Source organism: Urocampus carinirostris, chromosome 6 (genome assembly GCF_059441175.1).
Source record: "Urocampus carinirostris isolate Australia breed hairy pipefish chromosome 6, RoL_Ucar_1.0, whole genome shotgun sequence".
Classification (NCBI taxonomy): domain Eukaryota; kingdom Metazoa; phylum Chordata; class Actinopteri; order Syngnathiformes; family Syngnathidae; genus Urocampus; species Urocampus carinirostris.
Window position 1 is genome coordinate 22,378,679 of NC_142354.1, and position 22,511 is coordinate 22,401,189.

The window sequence follows — 22,511 nt, forward strand, 5'->3', positions numbered from 1 at the left end:
CTCGGGAAAACCACGACCACACGCAAGATATCGCTTGTTTAAAACCGGAAGTAGCAAACTTTAACCAAAACGGAAATTGAATGCGATCGTTAGAATTAATCTCGCTTCGAAATAAAGCAGTCATACATTTAAATACTAGTCCCAAATCAAGATTGCTGTCATTTCATTTTGAAAAATAAGCAGGATAAAAAAACATGAAGTGATTAGTGTGCATAAACACAGCATGTCAAAACACATCCAATTGCTTGGCAGAAAAGCAGCTAATAAAAGGAACTACACGTACATTTGTATGTATTTTGATGTATTTGCGGGAAATTCTAATAAAGCCAATTTGAAATGTTACACCACACAGTACCGTATTTGGCAACAACTACTACCAAATGATGAAGGGGCTGTATCTGAGTCAGATCAGGACGCTTCTCCTGCAACTGGTATCCATGAAAATCAGGATTGTTTGATGTAGGGCAGCAAACCCCAATAGAAAAAAGCATGGAGAAGGATGGGCGCTGCCAGGTTCTACTTGCCCAAGACACACCAAAGGAAGTGGTGCTCAGCCACCCAAGTGGTTAAGGGATCTGTGAACTACCCACAATAGATTAAAGCCACATCATCCCATTTACTGACAATTCGACCCAGGTTTAGCAAAAACAGGTTTTGTACACTATTTTCATGGCCAAATTCAAGCACTTTTCAAGCTTCAAGGCCCTTTGTCCCAGTATTTTTTTAAGAAATTCAGCGCTTATCAAAAGAACCTTTTTGTTGTTGACAAAAATATAGTTGTCATCTTGCTGCTAGGACATAATCTATGCAATTCCGAGTTGTTCCTATCTATGATTTTTGTGTCACTGGGCTGCTATAAATTGACATGAATTCTGCCTCAACAATGCAAACGCGACTGGGCTACGTCACACTTGTTTACAAACGCGGAAAGGGTTCTATAGGTGTTGGGTATTAATGGAGTTCAATACGGAAGACAAAAAAAAGTAGCCTACTGTATTTATAAAAAAACAACAGAAGAAATTAGCCAAATTTGGACTTATTTTAACTATATTGATTGCTCCAAAGCAAAGTGCATTCAATTTTTCATTCTTAAGACTGCTGATTTTTTGCTTTTTGTTTTGCTTATTTTAATTTATATTTTTTGCACGTTTAAAAGGGGATCTGTGTTTGAATTGGTTAAAACAGAATTTTAAATGGTTCATTTTTTTGCATTTTAAAATTTATAGCACTGTAGTGTTTATTTGTAATTTTCCATTTTGTTTTGCATTTACCGAGATTTTGTGTTGTTTGACTTTAAATCTGTCCAAGTGTATAAAAAGCTAGAATGGTTTTGGATTTTACAAATTTTTTTGGGAGACCGATGAAGATTTTAATTTATATTGTGTTTTTTCAGGCATTACCTGTAAAACATGAAATTACTAATTACTAAATAATATGGTGAAAGCTGTATTATTGATAATATCATTAAAAAAACAAACTCTGAAGAGCTGTTTAGGAACTGAAAGAGCTGTCGGCTCTGTTCAGTAAAATGAGCCAAAAGAGCCAGTTTTCTAAATAGAGCAGTCCCCTTGGGTGGGACCAGTAAGGGGTGGTGGCGCTTCACCCAACAATGCTGTAATGGCTGAGACCAGGCGTGTCCACGTAATTTTTTTCGTACTTTAAAAAAAAAAAGTCATTTATTGTGTGGTCTATGGAGACTTCCAAGTAACATGACAATAACAACAATCTCAAGGATTTTCCTAGCACGTCACCCGAAATCCAAGCATTTTCATGAACCAGATAACACATTAAAATCCAAGCATTTTCAAGGATTTCAAGCACTCGTATGAACCCTGTAATAAAAAAACAGAGGACGTGGCGCTTTTTTTACTTTTTATTGTTGCTGGAGGCTCTAATACAATATGAATCATAAGCTTTACAAAATTAAAACAAAAACAAAATACAAAGTTTCCCCCTCCAAAATGGAAACGGTCAAAGGTTTCCACTGACACAAAAACTGTGACCCCCAACAAACGCATAGGTGAGCCGAGAGAAGGGTTAAGATATTGTAAAGAAGGAAAAGGGGGGCTTAGACTGTCGTGTTATACACATTGTGGCGAGGTGAGAATTGGGGAGTTGGAGGAAAGAAGCGGGTAGTAAGGGGGAATCGTTATTATGGCGGGAAGTTTTTCCACAAACTGCAGCTCCCCGCTAACATGCATGCCGACAGATGACGAGTAAAAATCTTCCAGCGGGAGGCAAAAGCCTCGGCGCGAAGGGAAGACGAGGACGACAGTTAGCTATTTGGACAAACTGTGGCATGGTGCCACCTAGAGCACAGCCTGTACGTGGTTTCCTCTTCAACCGAGAGGAAATGAAGATCGTTCCGCTCTAAACGACAGAGGGCGCTGCAGCGTATTGTTCATCTCGGGGGATTCGTACTACTCTGACCCTCGTGCTGCAAGATTATTGTTAACCGTCATAACGCTACCGTTAGGGAGTGTGGGTGAATGGCTTCCAAACGTGGAGAGATACATGAAAACAAAACGTGGCGGGAGAGAAGGGTGGCGGAGGAGGGAAAAGTTACATTTCTTTCCTTTTATTGATTTTTGTTGTTGTCCGCCCGTGAGAAAACAAAGAAGTGCGGTACAGAGGAGGCGGTGACAGAGAGAAGGGGAGGAAGAGACAAACAAAAAACGAGAGAAGAGATGGCGGCGAGAAACGGACACGGCGGTAGCATTTCTAGCTTTGGTTTTTCAGTTTGAGCGCCTTGAACAGTTCGCTTTGGAGAGCCTCCTGCTTTGACTTGTCGGCCAGAGATGTAACACTCCTGCCAGGACGACACACACAAGTGACAAAAGTCAGTCAGAGGGAATTACAAAAAGAAGCAATTTGATAGGGTTAGGAAAGGCGTCAGAGTCCTGTTTCTCCTCCTGCAAAAAGACCATTTAACGTTCACCAGGGTTTGTGCATTTTTTTCAAAGCCAAATTCAAGGACTTTCAAGGCCAATTTTTATCCCCAATATCTTCAAGGAAGAAATCCAAGGCCAATCAAAATAAGTTTTTTTTTTTACTTTGATGATCAAAACAAAGTCGCTACCTTGCTGCAAACCAATACTTTCTACTATTTTGAGCTGTTCCTATCTATCTTTTTGTGTCAATGGGCTGCTATAAACTGACATGAATTCTGCCATTCTTCTTCAACAATGCTTGCGCAGCTCTGCTACGTCACACTTGTTTACAAACACGGATAGGGCTCTTTAAGTGTTGGGTAATAACAGAGTTCAATACAGAAGACAAAAAAAGAATGAAAGTACAGTATGTATAAAATGCATAAAAATGAGCCAAATTTGGACTCATTTTAATGATATTGTTTGCTCCGAGCAGAGTGCATTCAATCTTTGAGACGGCTGATCTTTTGCTTTTTGTTTTACTTGTTATAATTTATATCTTTAAGTGTTTTTCAGAGGATCTGAGTCTTAATTGGTTCAAATAGAATTGTAAAGAGTTATTTTTTTTGCCCTGTAACATTTATTTATAGCACTGAAGAGTTCATATTTCAAATCTCTATTTTATTGTCTTGTAATTTCAGGGAATTTGTGTCTGTTCAGTGTGTAAAAAGCTAAAGTTTTTTTGTGGATCTGTTTATATTATAATCTATACCTCCAATGTTTTGCAGGAATCCCCTGCAAAACATATGAAATTACTTATTACGAAATAATATGTTGCATGATGTTTTATGAATCTGGATAATCATTAAAAAAAAAAAAAATCTCTGGAGCCGAACCATAAGAACCCGTTTTCTAAATAGAGCTGTCCTTTTGGGTGTGACGCCGTCATGACAATCCACCAGAGCATGTGTGTCAGCATTATTGTCATTCACTTTAAAAAAAAAAAATACTCGATTATTGCATGGTTTATAGCGCCAGGCTGCCAAGAAACATGGAAATGGCAACTATATCAAGCATTTACAGGCACTTCACCCAAAATCCGAGCATTTTCCTGACCTTGATAACACATTAATATTAAAGAATTTAATTTCAAGAAATCGTATGAACTCTGAATGCTAAAACAGGTGTCAAGAGTCCTGTTTCTGTTCCTGCAAAAGGACAATTTAACCTGCACGCACTGCAAACAAGATAAACAAAGTGTTTTCAAGATGACTCAATAAGCCTTCTTTCAATTCAGATGTACAAAATGCAACTTTTCATGTTTAACACTGCAAAGTGAGCCCAACTCTGAACCACAACAACAAAAAATTTTAGATTTAATCAAGCTATTAATTTATTGGTTGAGATTAACTTTATTTTGTTAAAATCACAGTAGATCAAAGCCAAAATACAAATTACAATTTTAGTAAAGGCTTGGTCCACAATTTCTCCTTAAATAGGCAAAATCCTTTGTTTTCTGAAGCAAAATCCAACTGCTGGTGTTAGCCAAAGCCTTCTTGATGGGTCACCATATAATATTTGACCACTTGATGTCGCTGCAATATGTAGTGAAACCAAAATAAGGTATCTCAGAGACTCAAAGTGACCAAACCGCACAATTATTCTTCATTTTTTTGCCCAAGGTTTATTTTTTTTCGCAGGTACCCTTACCATCAAGACAGCGGACAATAATGTCAGCTCCCTCTAGGTGAGCTTCATGTTATGTAAATTAAACACATTTGTTGGTCTACGAGTTTTTTTTTAAATGGGAATTTATGATAATTGAGGAATTTTTGCTTATCATTCAATATATATATATATATATATATATATATATATATATATATATATATATATATTTCTTCAAGTTGTTTTACCACTAGGGAGTTCTAAATTATACACAAAGTCGCTTTAAAGAATTTGAAAAGGGCAAAATTGGCATACAGGCTCAAACAGTTATATTTCATTTTTAAATTTCAGGCTTTGGGGTGACACCCTTTAGGTTTAGCAACGTGCTTAGCCCAAATGTGTCAAAAACTATACAAAAATCTGAGTAAGGTAAATTCAACATTCTATCCTTAAATAAATTCATACTGAAATAAATTAAATACATAAAAGTGTAAAGTGGGACGTTTTGTTTAGATGTCAGCAGATTTGGGGGGGATTGGAAAGGAGATTCAACACAAAGATTGGTGGTCATGGGGCAAAAATAATTACGAGTGATTGTTATCCAAAAAGGTTCCTAAAAAATGTTTCGGTCATAACAACATTTTTATAGTTCAATTTGATTATCAATTGGTGGTCGTTCCATCAATTGGTTGATGAATTTCTAATATAAAAGCCTAACATGTCACTTAAAAGGGTTTCAAATATGGAAGACAAATCCAATAAAAGGCTAGTCGGTGTTAGTAAAGTGCATTTTAGATAAACACGACACACAGTCAGTGATGTTTGTGTCCTCACAAGCGACAAATGTGCCAAACAGAGTGAATCGATGCAGTTATTTTCAAATGGGCACACACAAAAACGGGAATTATGCCCAACACTTTCGTTTTTCTAATGTCTGGCTTGAATTATTTGAATTAAACCAGAATATGCTCAACCTTGAAGGTTTTTCACGCACGTGCAACACTCCCCATGCCAGGCAGTACCTCGGAACCCTAGTCAATGAAGATCTGACGCTGGGTGAGGACCTGCGACAGCTCCCTCTGGAGCTGCCGATACTTTTGGTTATCGGGCAAAGACTCAATAGATCTAGAGCAGAGAAAAGAGGTGGAGTGGGAGGGAGCCATTGAATGGGTGGCCAGAAGAAGTTGAGAATAGAAAAACGTTGCGTACAAAAAAGGTTGAATAGACGAAATGCTGTAGTTATGGACTTTTTTTAATGTCTGTGTTCAGACCAGTTTTTTCCAATAACAAGAAAAAAAAAAAGATTTAATCTGAGGATTACTGAAAACAATAATACTGTATATCTTCGGGTGTAAGGAAAACCCCTGATTTTAATGAAAAATCTGTGTTTCCCTTTTTCTGCGCTTAAGCGAAAAATTTCACCAACGTTGTGTCAAGAACTATTGCACGGGGATTCAAACCCGGATTGCGGCAGTAAGAGCACAGATTCTTAAATGCTAGCCCAACCACTAACTATTCAAGTCAAGTAATGCTTATTTGTATAGCCCTTAATCACAAAGAGTCTCAAAGGGCTGCACAGACCACAGATAATTGCAAACCACAGACTATTATTACTCTATCCCCTGATCTAAAACCTACATGGGGGCAAGGAAAAAAACCTCAAAAACCTCGACATGAGGAAAATGAAGAAACCTCGAAAAGGATGAGGTAATCCCCCTTTCAGGATGACCAGGCTGCAATGGATGTTGCAATAACAAATAATACACAGATATTGTCAACATAAAATATAGGTCATTCATATGCTACAGAACAAGGTGGTTTTAATAAATATAACTAAGGTTATAGTAGACACAGGAAAAGGCATTCCATTTGATCTCATCACAGTTTTTACAGTTTTCACTCACGGTACCACATTGTTGAACACTTGGGGCCATGATTATAATCATTTGTCAAGTGTGAATTTCCCTACGGGGATGAATAAAGTATCTATCTATCCATCTATCTATTTACTGACACTGAATTGGACTTTGAAAGATCATTAAACTTATTGTATACTTTGTTTTGGTAAACATAGGGATGGGCGTCACCAGGCTGTACTTGCCCAAGTCACACTACAGTAAATGGTGCCCCTACGACTCCACTGGTTAAGGGATCCAACCAACCAAACATTGTTTACACAGTTTATGTCGTCAATCAATTATTTTACTCATGGCCTCACGTATTCCACAACGTGGTATCCTGGGTAAAAATAGTGTAATAATCAGATAAAATCCAGAGCTTTTTCCTATGTCATCAACAACCCTAGTACTTTAGTAGTTAAGAACTTTTATTGCCGCAATCTGGGTTCGAAACCCATTTCATCAAATGTTGTGCAATTGTGGTCTGCGATATTTTTGACTCGACAATCATTGCCCGAATAACGGAAATGTACTACCGTATAACCTTGTGTATATCGGGCATCAAAACTGAATTATTTTTGGGGAACAAAAAAGGGCGCATTTTACAAAAAAGAGAATATTAGCTCTGGTGTGTCTTGGTTACCAGTAAACTTCTAAAAGCTGTCATGATAAAAATTGCATTTTAGGTTACTTTACAAAGTCAGTGACTTCCTCTTCTTCTATTTATGACTCATTAAAAAAAGTAATTATTTATTTGGCCGATTGTTTCTGGTCTAGATCTGCCCATCATATTCGGCAGCTCTTCAGTCAGTTTTATAAAAATAACCTGTGTATAAACACCACAATCGGAATAAATGGACCGAAACCAGACGTAGGTAAATTTGGTTTTGCAAGGGCGGAAAATTCTTCCTGCCAATCGAGTCAAAAGTAAATTTTGATCACCTAAAAGGTGAATCAGAATGTTGCCAGTCTGCCTTCGTCTGATTACACCATGACATTGCGAACCCATCCAAATATAGAACACAGAACTGGTCTTCTGCTTTTATCAAAAACTAAATTTATATTTTGCAAGCTTAAGAAAAAGAAAAATGAACTATTATTTCAAAAAATCACGACCATTACAATAATAGTGACGCATCTCTGCATTATAAATTTAAGTAGATACAAGGTAGGAAATCAAAGAAAAATAGACATTTTTTCAAGAGAGGCTCCTGGCTATTTTGGGAAGACAAACCCAACAGGGGCATAGGAGTTCCCTGTTCATTCTTACCTTAGTCCGTTGACAATGTCCTTGGTCTTCCCAAAGTAAATATCATTCAGTGTGGAGCGAATCTTGTTCTCCATTTCCTGCAACAAGGCAATTATTAGAAGAGCAACACTTAGGCTAGGTTCAGACTGCAGGGAAATTTGATTTATTTGCACGGTAGTGACCTGTATCCAATCTGTTTAAGTCTGTCTGAATGGCATGTATCTGATTTTTTTCACACCAGACTCAGGCCACTTACATACAGTATGTGGTCTTAATTCTGATACATATCTGATCTTTTGGAATGTGACTGCTGTGCAGTGTCGGGAATGGCGCCATTTTAAATATTCTTATTTTTTCCATCATTACCGTTACGGACGGTCAAAGGCGCTGCAGAATGCAGACGGTGACATGTCTCCGCAAACCTGAGATCGTTTTAAGCGGCGCGGTTTTTCGCTATCAGAGTTGTTTACCTCATGCATTTTCCTATCATGTCACCATTCAAAATAATGACTACCATATAGTTAGATAGAGATTACGATAATAGGATTTACTAATGCGCAGAAACAAAAGGCGAATAAGGTCTGATTTGTGAAAAACACGAGCCTGTCATTAGACAGCACCCCGATTCTTGTCGTTAGCGAACCAAACATCTCTATGACCCGGCTCTTGAAAGTGAATGAAGGGAGCAGGCTCCCCACCAATTAACAGCTTGTTTCCTCCGAGACGCCTTTTTTCTCTTGTGATTGGCCAATATGCTTTTTGGGGACATTCTGTGTTGTTGACTTGAAATTTGTTGGGCATAAAAAAGATTTAAATTGTTTTGTATTATATCTTTTTTTTTATAGCTTTATAAGTATTATCATTATGTTTCCTGTATTTTTCAGTGTTAATGTGTGGATCTAAAAAAGGAAAGTTCATTCTTTTTTTTTCCTCCTTTCACCTCTCTTTTACCATTCACCATTATATTTTTTCTTCCGTTTCTTTTTTTCCCCCATTTTTGCCTTTATCCCCACCCTTTTTTAAGTAATGCCGTGGATGTTACATAATCGTTTGTAATGTAGGGATGAACAAAAACAACCTGAAGAGCCATTTGTGACACGAAAGTGTAAACAGAGAAAATACAAAACAACAACAATAAAAACGTTCTCTAAAAATAGCTATTCAAGTAAACTCCAGTCTAAGACATCACCGTGGTGTTTTGTTTTGACTCATAAAACTTTACATTTTTTGAAATACAATTTCTTTTTAGACTAACAGAAATACTTACTTTCCCTGGTAAATATTTTAACTATAGAGTAATTCAATTACTAAATCGGTTACTTTTTGAAAGAAGTAGTGAGTAACCATAACCAATTATTTTCCTAAACTAACGTGCCCAACACTGTTGCTGAGAGAGCGGTCGAGACACATTCGTACAAGCTGCACGTCATTGATAGGCAGCAGACAACATTATTCTGCCTTCAATGAGGCGGGAGGAAAAGGACGAAAACAAAGGGGGCATTCGATGGATGGAAAGCGAGGTTTTGTGTCTAATCAACATTTGGGGACAACTCTGTTCAGCCTCCGGTAGTACAATAACATTAAAATATTTAGATACCCATTGCCGTTAGCATCCCTGAGTACTACTCCAAACGCTGAGCGCATTGCATGTGACCTTAGGTGTCCCCTTCTGCACGTGCGGGACACTTGTGGCTTTCACACGTCGCATACAAGACGCATTTCGTTGGAAATGTGAAGTATATCACAAAAAATATTGTATTTCACAAAAAAAAGGAATTAAGCATTAAGCTCTGCAATGTGAATGACAAAAAAAACTATGACAAATTTGTCTGCTCGAGACTTTACTGACTTCGACAAGGCGGCCGATGTTGGCAATGTGGGGTGAGGACTCTCCAACCGTATCGTCTTTTTCCGTCTGCAGAGAGAAAACAAAGTTGGGCCCTGCCGAGTCGAGTCACTTGCCCAAAATTTGAACAGAGTACCTGTCTTGTGAGGCTGCCGCCCAAGTTCATAGTGCCGGAGTCGCTCTTAGTCGTCTGAAGCCATAACATGACGGTGGAGGTGAGTTTGTAGTGAGCGTTGCGTCCGCTAGATTTTTCCTGAACAGATCAACATATGCTTAACCGTGCAGTTAGGGCGTTTATTCCCGTTGTAAAAAGTGACAAATAAGCGGTACTCAAGTACTGTAAGTTCTGGACTACAGTTTTGCTATTTTTTAAACAGCAGCTTATTCTTTTTTGGCACCAAGGAAAAGTGAGAGAGTCTTTTCCATAAATACAAAACACTGCTATGACGTCTGGAAACATTAATGACACAATTCATGAGAAATCAGTCAATGTTTTTTCCAACATTATTCATATAATACATAACGGGAGAAAAACAGTTTTGACAGAATTTTATTGAATATTTACAACGTACTTGCGATATTTCAAATTTTTCACCCACTAATCAAGTCCTCAATTTATACATTCAGATTAAACAGCAGTGGAAGTTGTCAAAAACGCTGCACTTGTCTTTAGATATCGTCGGCATCAATGTCAGGTCGTTGAGGTTTCCTTTAATCCTCAAGGAACGATAACAAGCTAAAGGTATTTGGTCCTTTACGTGGCAACCACCAATGACAAAAAGCTAAAGACACCCCTGTGTTGCAATGTGTAACTATTCTGGTATGGTCTATCTGGCGTTTTCTATAAATATAGGAGTCACATTTTACACGCTGCCGCCCTCAATCGCGTTTTCTTTCTGCGCAGTGGTAAATAAGTACTGGCCTTTATAGTTGCCACCTTGAATGGTCACCTTATACGAAAACACGCGACGTAAACAACAAGGAGCAGAACTGAAAGCGACAAAACAGTAGACATCGTCAGGTGCGCCTTGGCACAATGACTTTGGCGTTTTGCAGCCAAATTCCCCATGCGGTAGGCGCTGTGGTGCGCTGGGCTTCAAATGTAAGAAATGGACGTGAACGAGTTAATTCTTATGGCTGTTTAAGCCTGTTGCTTAGAATCTGGTGTGGCTTGTATGACAAAATTGAGATTCATTCTCAATTTAATATGGTGCGCACTGTAGTCTGGAATTTTCAGTAAAATCGTACCTGCACTTCCACCACGTGGATGGAGTCCCAACACCCTTTGATCTTTTTGGATCCATCTCCTGCTTTTTTGATAAGAATAACACCAGCGAACCCATGGTCCAAATCCCAGAGGTATACCGATGACACACCACCCTCAAAGTACCTAGAGACACATTGCAAGAGTGTTTGGGAGGAAGTGTTTTGTAATGTGTTATTGTAAGTAAGTCAATTCCCTGCACTCACAAGTCTCTGTACTGGTCAAATGCGTTATTGGCTTCGACCTCCAGTTTTCTCAAGCGACTTGAAGGCATGGCACCATCCTCAATGGGCGGGTCGTACTTATTACTCCACGGGGATCTAAAGAAGAAGAAAATGTGTATTTAGTTGAAATTGCTTTGTTGCTCATAGAGACACGCTTAAAAAAAGCATTAGATTTGGAGGTGCAACAACAAATCTATTTGTCGAAAATGTATTGACCATTAAATGGATCACATTTGTCTCGACAAAGGTGGGAAAACTGATGCACTCCGGCCACATGAGGCCAGCCGGGCTTTTTAATCTGGCCCGTCAAACAAAAATGGTAAAAAGTATGATAATATAAAGGTCAATAAAGTACAAAATCTAAAATGTGTTGTGAATTACTTTTTTTTTTACTTTAATAATGAGAGATTCAAAACCAAATTGATGAATTTATCTATTAATAAAACTATACAGGATGAAACATAAGATGCAAATGTCAATTGTCTGCATGCACATTTATTTGTAAATACACATAAGAAAAATTGGCCAAGCCCAAGATATTGTTTTTTTCCCATGTATTGGCAAAGACTCGCATTAAACACCATCGGTAGATTAAAAAAAATAAAATAAAACAAAAATCGAATAAAACAAAAATTGTTTTTCCTCGTACCCTGGACCCTCAGCTGAATTTTTAACCAATGCAGCCCGTGACTCAAAAAGTTTGCTCAACCCTCGTAAAAACGTAAAACTGATTAAATTTTTGCAAAATTAAACAATTTGGAAAAGGAAACTGACTTCATTGGTCAAACTGTGAACACTTGTCGAAATGTCCTTTTTGATGTTGGTCAATCACTAAACGTGGGTGTAAACAAATTTACAAAAAATAATAATTTTTAGGAGTAAACAGTTTTGACTTATTGTTGTCATCAATATGAAAAAAATAGAGCAAACCAGTGATAACATTTTCATTAATTTATACGATCTTATTTAGTTAACCAACATTCCGTTATGTGAAGAGAGTTTGCTAAGAGAAAGTATAGATAATTTGTCTTCTCGTCAGTGTGTGCAAAGTCCCATATGTTTATGAATGTCGACTGGAAGGCTGAATTTGGAACTATTTGGGAATTTATCCTTGATGAAGGGATGGACGAGTATCGATACCAGGTATCATACGAAAGTGATCTACCTAGCACAGGTGCGCATTTAACTAATGGGAACTAAAACATGTATTACAGACCAGCCATATATAGAAATACAGTAACATGGTAGAATAATCTCCTTAGTTTGTTTTCTAAGAAATAACAATAATACATATAGCACATGGTTTTCTTTAAAATGATCATTCATTGCTGTTTTTAAGATATTCAGTGTTTCCGTGATAAATATCAGTGAGCCAGAGTTGAGAACCTGTTCTGGTGTAACTTTGAAATAAATGGAAATCAGCATCCTAATTTATCTGTTGTTTTTGCAACACTACTTGGGTATAGGCTAAGGGTTATTTGTATCGTTTTGTTGTCATGATTTTTTTAAAAACGTAATTCTTTTTTGAGGAAGATTATTTCATTTGACCACGTGTTTAACATTAGGATTAGTTTAATTTCACAAAATATATTGTCTACAGGACTGTTTCAGAAAAAATAAACATTGTGATGGCTATTATATGTAAGGCAACAAAAATGTCATACATTCTGAATAAGTTACAACTGAGATACTGCAAACCTTTGATTGTTTTAATATTTCTGATAATGGATAAAAGTATGATTTTTCTTTATATTTGAATATTTTGAGATGGGATATATGAGTTTTTGCCATTAGTAGCTATATTACCACAATAAAGGACTTGATATGTAATGAACACAGAATGTATAAGACTCTTATTTTTTAATTGCATTACAGAAAATAAAAAACTATAACAATATTGAAATTTTCTGAGACAGTCATGTAATTCTTGGCTCAGCCATCAGCATGTTGCAGTTACGCTGTCTACCTGTAGGAGTCGCCATCCCGATTGTAATCACAGAGCAGATAGTCTTTTCCCACCACCTTGTCACGGGCAATCTTCAGGGGCTGGTCCACAGAGGAGAGAAGGTCCTCACACAGACTGGGGACCTGGACACAAACACAAAGAGAAAAGCTTGACAGAGTTATTTATGAAGATAGCAGACAAAGCACAAGGGCTAACCTGACAGTTAAAAAGCAAACAAGAACTCCCAGGATTCTTAAGACAAGATTACACACTGGGAAGAATACCTCCATTTAAGGCAAGAAATGGTTGGATGTCTCTTACTGACATTCCAGCTTCTCATAATAAGCAGAGGAGGAATAAAATATCAGTAGGAAACATTATACCTTTGGGATAAGGGAATACAAATTACTTCTCACAGACTGACATGGACCCTCTACGTCTGCTGCATCATTGCACAAACACAAAAGACGCCTTGTTTTCCTAAAAAAAAAAAAAAAGATCCCAGAATCTCAATATCAAACACATATGAAACGGGTGTGTGCACACACCTGGCAGGGGAAAAAGGGAGTGAGGGTGCGCAGGAGAGAAAATTTGATTTCAAGTGACCTAAAAATACCTGATTACTGGAACCGGAGCCATTATAGTGGCGCTCAAATTTCCGGCCCCCAAAAAAGTGATTGGTAGCAACGATAATAATCACTGACTACCAAACACACTGGAACAAGTAAGGTGGAAGTGAGATCGAATGTGAGGAGGCCAATAAGGTGAGCAGTTGGGGTGCAGCCTGGAATGCAATCCCCCACAAAACAAAATGTTACACTGGGAGCCTCTATTTGTTTTAAAAGCATTTTACTTATTAGATAGATAGATAGATACTTTATTCATCCCTGAAGGGAAATTCACATTTCCAGCAGCATCCCTGAGCTGAGAACAGTACAATAATAAAGCCAAAAGAATACAATATACAAATACCCAGTGTGACGTGCAAATGCCCACTGTAGCGTGTTATATAAAGTAACTAAATAGTGCTACACAGAATACATATTGCAGTAAGATTAGCAGTGTTGGGAGTAACATTGCACAAAGGAATGCATTCCTGGAATGCAATTACTTGGCTCGGTAACAAGTACTGTGAAGATTTTGGAACTCAACTGTCGTTACAACATGGTGTGTTACACCACTACTCATTAAAAGCAGATCATGAATTACAATTTCCTGATTGATAACTTTTCCTCCCATGTTGTTGTTGATGCAACATACAATCCTCAACCTCCCAGCAACGCAAAAGAAGAACAAGAGACCAACAGGAAATCAATAGGACAAACGTGAGCACAACATCTACGGAAAAGGGTGCCTTTTTTGATATTTTGTGAAATTACTTTTTACAATACACCATGCGTGGAGAAAAAAAGGAACCGCATTGGACGGTACCTAGAAATGAAAAAGGAAACATTAGAGTGGTTTGAAGTCCAGAGACAAAATGGATATGGAATGCTGAATTACTTTTTAATATGAAGTAACTAGTAGTAACTGGAACTAATTACTGTCTTTCAGTAATGCGCCCAACACTGCATACTAGCATAGATCACTCAGGTAAAACCAATGTAAGTAACGCATAGGTAAAGTAATGAGGTCATATGATGCAGTGTGAAATTGAGTTTTACAGACGCTGCCCTACTTACGGACGGGTTCCGGACGATTGTAAGTTAAATTTGTTCGCAAGTTGCTTCAGTGGCATATTTTGTATGTTTAAGGTTTATAAAAGTAGATTTAAGGCTTGTATAAGTAAACTGTATTGTTTTGAACAAAAAAAAAATATTTCATGAAATAATATGCTCTATAAAGATAAAGTTAAGTTTAACTTACTTTTGGAAGATGAGCTCTAAGAGGTCCTCCTCCGTGGTGGAGTGGACGAAAAAAAAAGCGATCGAACCATTTTCTCAACCGCATTAAGTTTACTTATTCCACTTACACCAATCACATTGAATGGATGCACGAGATATTAAACAATAAAATGTCAAAGTTCTTAGAGCGCTGGAGATACAGTATAGAATGTTTACACACGAAGTAGGAAGAGGAAGCGGATTTCTCCTTCGGGGTGGATGCTGGGTGACCTCTCACAGCGCCACCACACGCCGGTAGCGGCGAAAAGAAGCACTACAGTACTGTCCTGTACTCGGAAAAAGGTGCACACAATACAAATCTAACTTACAGCAATGTCCTGATATTTTTCGACATGCCGAAAAAAATGTTTGCATCAATCGTTTTTTGTAAGTCGAATTATCGTAAGTAGAGGAGTGTCTGTAAATGGCATTCCCTGTTTTGTTACGTTTACAACAGGCGTTCTACTGAATTTGTTAAACTCTGTGAAAGTTCCTGGGATCACCTTTGCAGTGCTCTAAAACTTCGCCCCGTAACCAGCACGTCAGGGGAGAAAAATCTAACAAGATAACCAGACTTACCAAATCAATGAGGTCACTGAGGTTCTTCTCAATCTGTTGAGGCGGCAAGCGCCTCATCAAATCCAGGGCACAGTCTAATTGCTGATCACTCTGGAAAACAAGAAAACACAATTAGATCAATCATATTAAGCATCTCATAAAAAAATAAAAAGCTCCATCTTAGTTTACTTCTTGTATCGAAAGTGTTTATTTTTTTGGGATGAATGATATTCATCTCCAGTGGGTCCGAGTTTGACAGCCCGCTTCCTTTGAAGGAAGAATCTTCTCAAACCAGAGCGCTGCTTGCCCAGTTAAAGTGCACTTAAGAACATTTCCATCTCGGCATGAACAAGCACTCTAATCATGTCATGTGAGCATTTTCCATGTAAAATATGAAATGTCTTTGCAAGCAAGCTTCCACTGGCCAGGCTTCACTGTTGTTATTCAAAATAAAGTATGATGGAGTGTTTTTCTTTTTTAGATAAACCATTTTAGGGGAAGATGAAAAGTAAAAGACATTCTACTAAGTACGAGGGGTAGGCACTTGATTATTTCATTGTCATTGTTTCAAAGAAAACATTTTGTTGAAGGGATGGCCAATATGCCAGAATAGTAAAATCTGCAATTTACAAATAATTTCAAGCAATTACAATCTGAATCAAATTTTTAAAACAAAAAAAATAATTCAACACATTGATTCAAACGAAAAAAAATAGACAAAAGACTCATCTTTTATGCTTAACTAAATGAAGTATTTATTATTTATAGTAAATATATCTTATAAACCACCATTCAGAATTTTGCCACCTGCACAAAACCTTTTAATGATCAAATTGCAAATTGAACGCCTTAGCTTCCTAATATCACGTCCAAAGATTTAGCCAATCTTCAATTGGTCAATTTCTAAAGTTGCCAAGTTATTGAACTAATTGTTCTAATGCCAATCAACATGTTGTAACAGAATAATAAATTGGGATTAATGCTCTCATATTTTTATGGCAACAACGACTGTTAGAACACTCCCTTTCACAAAAGTAATATTTTCACACAGCTATCAAATATGAGTGCTAGAAGGGAAATTATCAGTGGGGTATGTATTTAATTAGTTAACACATACAACTCATGTCAAGTTATCTCAAGTGGAAATCACATAAAATTTCATTGTGCTGCTCTGATGAGAATGCCTTGGCCACCATCGACTAGTATTATACAGAAATAAAAAATGTTTTAAGTCTAAGCAAACTATGGCAAAGAGCAAAAGATGTTTGCCTAAAGTATTATTCAGATACACATGCTGTCAATGCTATTATTCAAATACAAAGCCAATATAGATTCAAATGCAAACCACATGTTCACTAATTAGAGCTTATTATGAATTCATTGTTGCCATTCTCAACTGTTTAGTGAAAAAACATTACAAGGAAGGACCATTTGATTAAAGACAAAAGAGTATCATGATTCAACAGCCCAACATTCAAAATCAAAAGGGTCTATTATGACGAAGTGAAAACAGCAGTATGCAGTCAAGTGTGTTCTGGAGGGATTCTTTCCTTTAAATGTGCAGAAGAAAGAAAAAAAAACAGGACAGACCAGTCACAACATGAAAGCTTGGGGAATTTGGAGGAAGATTTACAGTGAGTAATGCTGAAGAAAATCGGAAAAGCATACACTAGTAAAGCCTCTATTAATAATAGCTTTTGAACCCTGCAAGGTTTGTTGTTCTCTAAATGCTCCCTCGAGGGTAAAAAAAAAAAAACAACATAATAAAAAGCATTACATTTATGCCTGCTGAGATAGCTTTCTGTACCACAAGTGGAAGTATACATGATTTGATGATCTAATCATCAGAGACAAATAATCAGACATGGGGACTTGAGACTTAGTGACTTGGACTCGAGTCGACTCGAGTCGCTGTTTTTATGACTTGTGACTTGACTTGGACTTGGCAATCTAAGACTCGGGACTTGACTTGTGACTTGACTTGCCCAAGAAAAAAATACTTGGGACTTACTTGGGACTTGAAGGTGAAGACTTGAGACTTACTTGAGACTTGCACATGTGTGACTTGGTCCCATGTCTGCAAATAATATACGAAGGCTTACGGAAAGCTACTGGCCATGTCTGAAGAAGCCAGACTTTCTTTCGTTGGGTCAGGGTGTGCCACCTACCCCCACATCATTATACAGTGCACAGTCTAGCTGCCTTTGTTAATTATGTCTGCATATCATTTTCCCTCCTTCCTTTTGGCAATGTTTTAAAAAAATGGCACAGGATTTTAATAACACTTCAGAGAAGGAAACAGTTTCATAACGAAAATATCATGGTAATGCATCCAACATTTTGCAAAAATGTCCAAAAAGATAACGCATGAGTGAATCATCCATCCATTCAATATTGATGTTTAGAAGACGTACTTATTTTAATTAATAATTGGTACACACAACCTCAATCATCTTTATCTGCAGTCTACTAAACAAATGACACAGTTCATTAAATATAAAGATGAAAAGCGGATTAAGTACACATAGGAGAATAGTTATCCGCAGTTATGTGGGACGCAACTATTTAATCTTTATCAGGAAAGCTGGGACATTTTGCGCAATACTTCTATTTTATTGGATGATACAGGAGCTTTTTGTGCACGCCTACCAAACTTGTTTCACAGCAATAGACAAAGAGGAGGCCACCATCATATGACCTTTTTCCTACTAGGGGCCATCATGGGGTTTAGTTATATGTGTCACTTCATTTCTTGTAGTACTTTCAAAAGACAAAAGTCAATTCTGCAAGAACACAATGAATTAAAGCATCCATGAATTTTTCTGTGTACTGCTTGCTTTATGACAGGCGCACTCAAACCAAATTTTGTCTGAACCAGTGGAAAAGATCAACAGATTCTGCAAAATATGATGGCTTTGGGTTTGTGAACTCTTAAATACCCCAGAATCTATCTAGAAATGCAAAGTATGGCTGTTTAAATTGAAACACTCAATCCATTTATTTTCTTCTATACTAAGATATGCTCATGCAGCTGGTCATTGGTCAAAGATCTTAGAGAGATGGCTTGTCTTAAGTAAACATTTTTACCAACGTTGATCCTTGACTAAACACTTGTTTGACAGTTACGTCAAATTCACATTAGTGTTTCTTTTTACCTTGTCTTAAATTTACTCTCAGTCGATGTGTCAGGCTGCCCCCATCGAACACCTGCGCCTCCACTGACGTTGTGTTTAGTAATGCTCTTTTCTCAGAGTAAACATCAACTCGGACTAACAACTCGGGGGTCATAAGGGGGAGCTGCGCCAGCAGGATTGATGAAGGGAAGCCGAGGGAAGCGGGCGACTACAGAGAAGGGACAGCTGCTTTAGCATTTCAGGAACGGAACAATTTAGGACCACACGGAAGTGTGAACTTTTTGCATGGTATGGACGCCACCAAGCTGTACTTGCCCAAAACACACTACAGAATATGGTGCCCCAACAACGTTAGCGGTTAAGGAATCCAACCAACCAACCATTTTGTTTAGCAGAAACTGAGAAAAGGAAATTATATTGCACGCAAGAAAAAAGGGGTGTGACCATTGACTTGCTTGAAAGAACCTCAATATTCCTTAGAAAAAAAGTAAAATTACTGGGTTGTAATTATTTGGTATCAGGATTGGTATCGAATCCTTCTCCACCGCTTAATCGAGAATTGTGAAGAATCGGACTTGATCATCAAATCGGACCAAGGTGCTTAAAGGATGCTGGTGTATTGGCACGAAGGACTATCAATTTGATATGAATTTTCTAAATGACAACTTATGTAAGCGCTTTGTTGTTACCAGGTTGTAACTATTGACAGTTAAAATAGGCTCACTCCACCACAAAAGCACGCAAGCCAGAAATCAAATTTCCCGGAAATTCATAATGGCCTATCACTGGTGAGCTATTTCCAGAACCTGTCCACTGGCTACTCAGGTGGTGGCTGCAAATTGCAAAAATGAACGCCGTCAAGACTTTATTTTTAACACATATTTTTGGTCAAACTATAAGGTGTATCAGCTGTTGACAAGCAGTTATTCACTTAAGCACCAACAGTTGTCATTTTAAGACTACTGATTGGATTGCTCACCTAAAACAAAATCATGTGGACAAGTTTGTGACAAGTGCAAGTTGAAAAACAAACCCCATGGGTATAGTTTCCAGAACCCAGCACACATTAAAAAAAACGAATCACAGCTGATTTAAAAAAACAAACAAACCTGAACTTGTACGTTTTCCTCCTATTTATATTTTAGAACATTTATAATGTGATTGCTGTCTAACAATTTTTGTACGGGATTATTTTAATGAGAAAATAAAAATGTTTTAGTTAAACTGAATTCGTCTTGACCATTTAGTGTGCCGTGACAGATGGTCAGGTGTGCAGGGATCAGAATGGAGATTTTCATTTTCAGCTGAAATAGCCAGCGTCCAGGAATAAACCAGGGCGGAGTAGCAGATGATAACGTCATCATAGATGGCTAATATTGTCACAGAGTAGCATTCGCCTAACAGGCGAGAGGTCCCCGGTTCGAGCCCAGGTGGAAACATGTTGGCCTGGAGAGGGATGGCCGCCACCAGGCTGTCCTTCCCCAAGACACAACACATGAAATAGTTGGTGCCCCTGTCACCCAAATGGTTGACGTATCCAACCAAGCAAACAAACAACCATTCAACGTGGTCGGTCTTGCTGTGGGTAAATATATGCTGTATTGGGTTTATTGTCATTGCAATCATTAATGCAGGGAGCAATTGGCTGAGGTTGACAGGTACGGGGACACAGTTACCAGTTTAAATTCCCATGACCTGTCACATACCATCATCAACTATCCAAAAGCTTAAAACAAGGGCACATCTGCGTTCGTATCCAAAAACCAAACATCATATTTTCAGAGGGGGGGTTGTTTAAGTTGTTAAAAGTCTATTTGACAAAAAAAAAACACACACACACATGCCAAAATAAGGATCAATCGCCTAACAGCTTGCCATGGTCGCAAATAAGGGGAGCAGTCTTAATATAGCGATGGGCACCACGTTTGGGGCTATTTTAACCTGCGTCTACGTGTTCGGTGGGCGAGCAGGGGGGTTGAGTTTTAAGCGCGTGTTGTATCGGGTCTTCTCTCCGATCCACTTCATCAATTCAAAACATCCTGTGCTAACTTTACGCCTACGGGGCAGCAGGCTAAGCTAACAGCTAGCTCGCTAACTAGGTGGTGGAAGCTACGGCTTACTTCAGTTTGCATTAAATGTTTAGTTCGTGACGTATGTAACGTAAATAACAGCGGGAAGTAACGCGTTGGTAACGTATTGGCAACTCTTGGCCGAGCCCCAGCAGTTCCGCTCGGGTTACTAGCACCTTTAGCTAACGTTAGCTTAGCCTGGCGTAGCACCCGTTAGTTAGCCGCTAGCCCCAGAAAAAGTCTTTCCCCCCTCTCGTTCGCTCCAGCTCCTACCGCGCGACCCTTACCATGTCTGCGGCGGTCTTGGCTGGGTAGGAGGGGGGGAACGATTACACTGTAGGCCGTAATAAGCTTCGACTTGCTTTGTCAAAGCGCTCCTCTCGCTTTCTTGTGTTTTTTTCCTGTTCCCCCCGCGGAAGATGTTTTGTTCGCCTCTCCCTCAGTGAACCCAGCCCTGTCAGCGAAATTCACTTCCTCAACCGGTCTTACAGGAAGGAGAGGCTGCAGTCAGAACACGGGCCTCGCTTGCATGTCCGGGTCACCCCGGCGCCTTCTCGCCTTCAACCAATAGCGAGCAAGCGAGAAAGGCATTGCCAAGTATGGCAAGAGAGGAGTGGCGCGCTCGGTCGCAGATGGGCGCCTCGCTCGCTACAACTCGAAACATTATGCTTGACAAATAATGATTTTATTAAACTTTACTTTCGAAGTCGGGATGTCAAAGACGGAACATTTATTACATGGTTCGTGCACCATTTTCATGGCCAAATTCAAGCACTTTATAAGGACTTTAAAAGACATTTCTTTCAATGACTCCAGTAATACTAAATAAGAATGATGTGATTATAGTAAGACTTCGGTTATAGCGGTTAACGTGGACCAAAACCACCCGCGATAAGTGAAAATCCGCGACGTAGCGGTGCACCTTCAAAAAAAAAAAATAGATATATTTTTTTAATTATTATTATTTAGACCCGGTTAATGGGGAACAAAACCACCCGCAAAAAGTGATAATCTGCGAAGTAGCGACGACCCTTAACAAAAAATTTTATATATATATATATGTATATATATATATATATATATATATTATTATTATTTTTTTAATTATTATTTTTTAGACCCGGTTAATGGGGAGCAAAACCACCCCTTAAAAAAAAAAACATTTCAGACCGCGAAGCTCTGAAGCCGCGAACGTCGAACTGCGAAGTAGCGAGGTCCCACTGTAATGTATTTTGAAGAGCCATAAATATATCAAAACATACGCTTTCTAGATCTTGGGTAAATTTCAAATATATTTGTGTTAATATTTTTGAGACAAATCGTTCTCAATTTAAGTCTTAAAATGATGGTAATATGTTGCTTACATTTTCAGTTGCAGGAAGTTATTCCCGCTACAATTTACCATTGGGAAAAGCTACATTAGTTTTTTGCATGTCCCATAATAAATTTCCGTAACTGTTACATAATCAATGTCCGTAATATTGTTTTATAAATTGTTAGGAATTTAATATAAAAAAATGTACCGTTTACCAAATTGTTCGAATTAGTTATTTGACTCCATTAACCAAACACATCCTACATTCAGCTAACAATGAACGCTCGTTTTTTGATGGAAAAGATGGACAAGAGATTGGCATTTCCACACGGGGGCAGATTTAATTTCTTAAACAATTTAACTAAGTGAACTCCATCAAATATGGCCGAATTAGCCAAATTAGTGTCGCTCAAGTCTCTGTCAAGCCTCCTCTCTCTCGTTCTTCTGCTTCCTTCTCTCGGCCCATGTTTTTCTGCAAGCTGGTGTGCCGGCTCCTCCCATGGGCGTGCCAGGAAAGCCCCCATGTGGGCTCCACGGCTCCAACACCTCGCTTTGATGTCTGGAAAAACTCAAAACAACTTCTTCAAA

At 38.2% G+C, this 22,511-nt stretch overlaps 1 protein-coding gene and 1 long non-coding RNA gene across 3 annotated transcripts in view; both read right to left on the reverse strand.

Annotated features, from left to right (window-relative positions):
• The window catches only part of LOC148364187 (uncharacterized), a 308,472-nt gene that overhangs the window by 162,806 nt on the left and 123,155 nt on the right, over positions 1–22,511 (reverse strand). The gene's annotated exons all lie outside the window — the stretch shown is intronic.
• On the reverse strand, positions 1,860–21,163 carry capzb (capping actin protein of muscle Z-line subunit beta). 2 transcript variants are annotated; one of them, XM_088338312.1, is made up of 9 exons: positions 20,896–21,158; positions 15,427–15,516; positions 12,986–13,107; positions 11,002–11,115; positions 10,780–10,921; positions 9,668–9,784; positions 9,535–9,600; positions 7,707–7,783; positions 1,860–2,809 (listed from the first exon to the last, which is right to left on the reverse strand). In XM_088338312.1, exons 1-9 carry the CDS (start codon positions 20,896–20,898, stop codon positions 2,722–2,724), a joined length of 819 nt encoding a protein of 272 aa, XP_088194438.1. In that variant the 5' UTR covers positions 20,899–21,158; the 3' UTR covers positions 1,860–2,721. The 2 variants fall into 2 exon arrangements, with proteins under 2 accessions (XP_088194438.1, XP_088194437.1); XM_088338311.1 differs by lacking the exon at positions 1,860–2,809 and adding an exon at positions 5,555–5,663 and having other exon boundaries at positions 20,896–21,163.

What these genes read in the sequence shown, in the direction of transcription:
- capzb (XM_088338311.1), bottom strand. An exon ending in CGGGATGGCGACTCCTACAG is followed by an intron (nt 11,116 to 12,985) that starts GTAGACAGCGTA and finishes CTTCTTCTTTAG; the next exon opens with ATCCCCGTGGAGTAATAAGT. An exon ending in GCGGCAGCCTCACAAGACAG is followed by an intron (nt 9,601 to 9,667) that starts GTACTCTGTTCA and finishes TTCTCTCTGCAG; the next exon opens with ACGGAAAAAGACGATACGGT.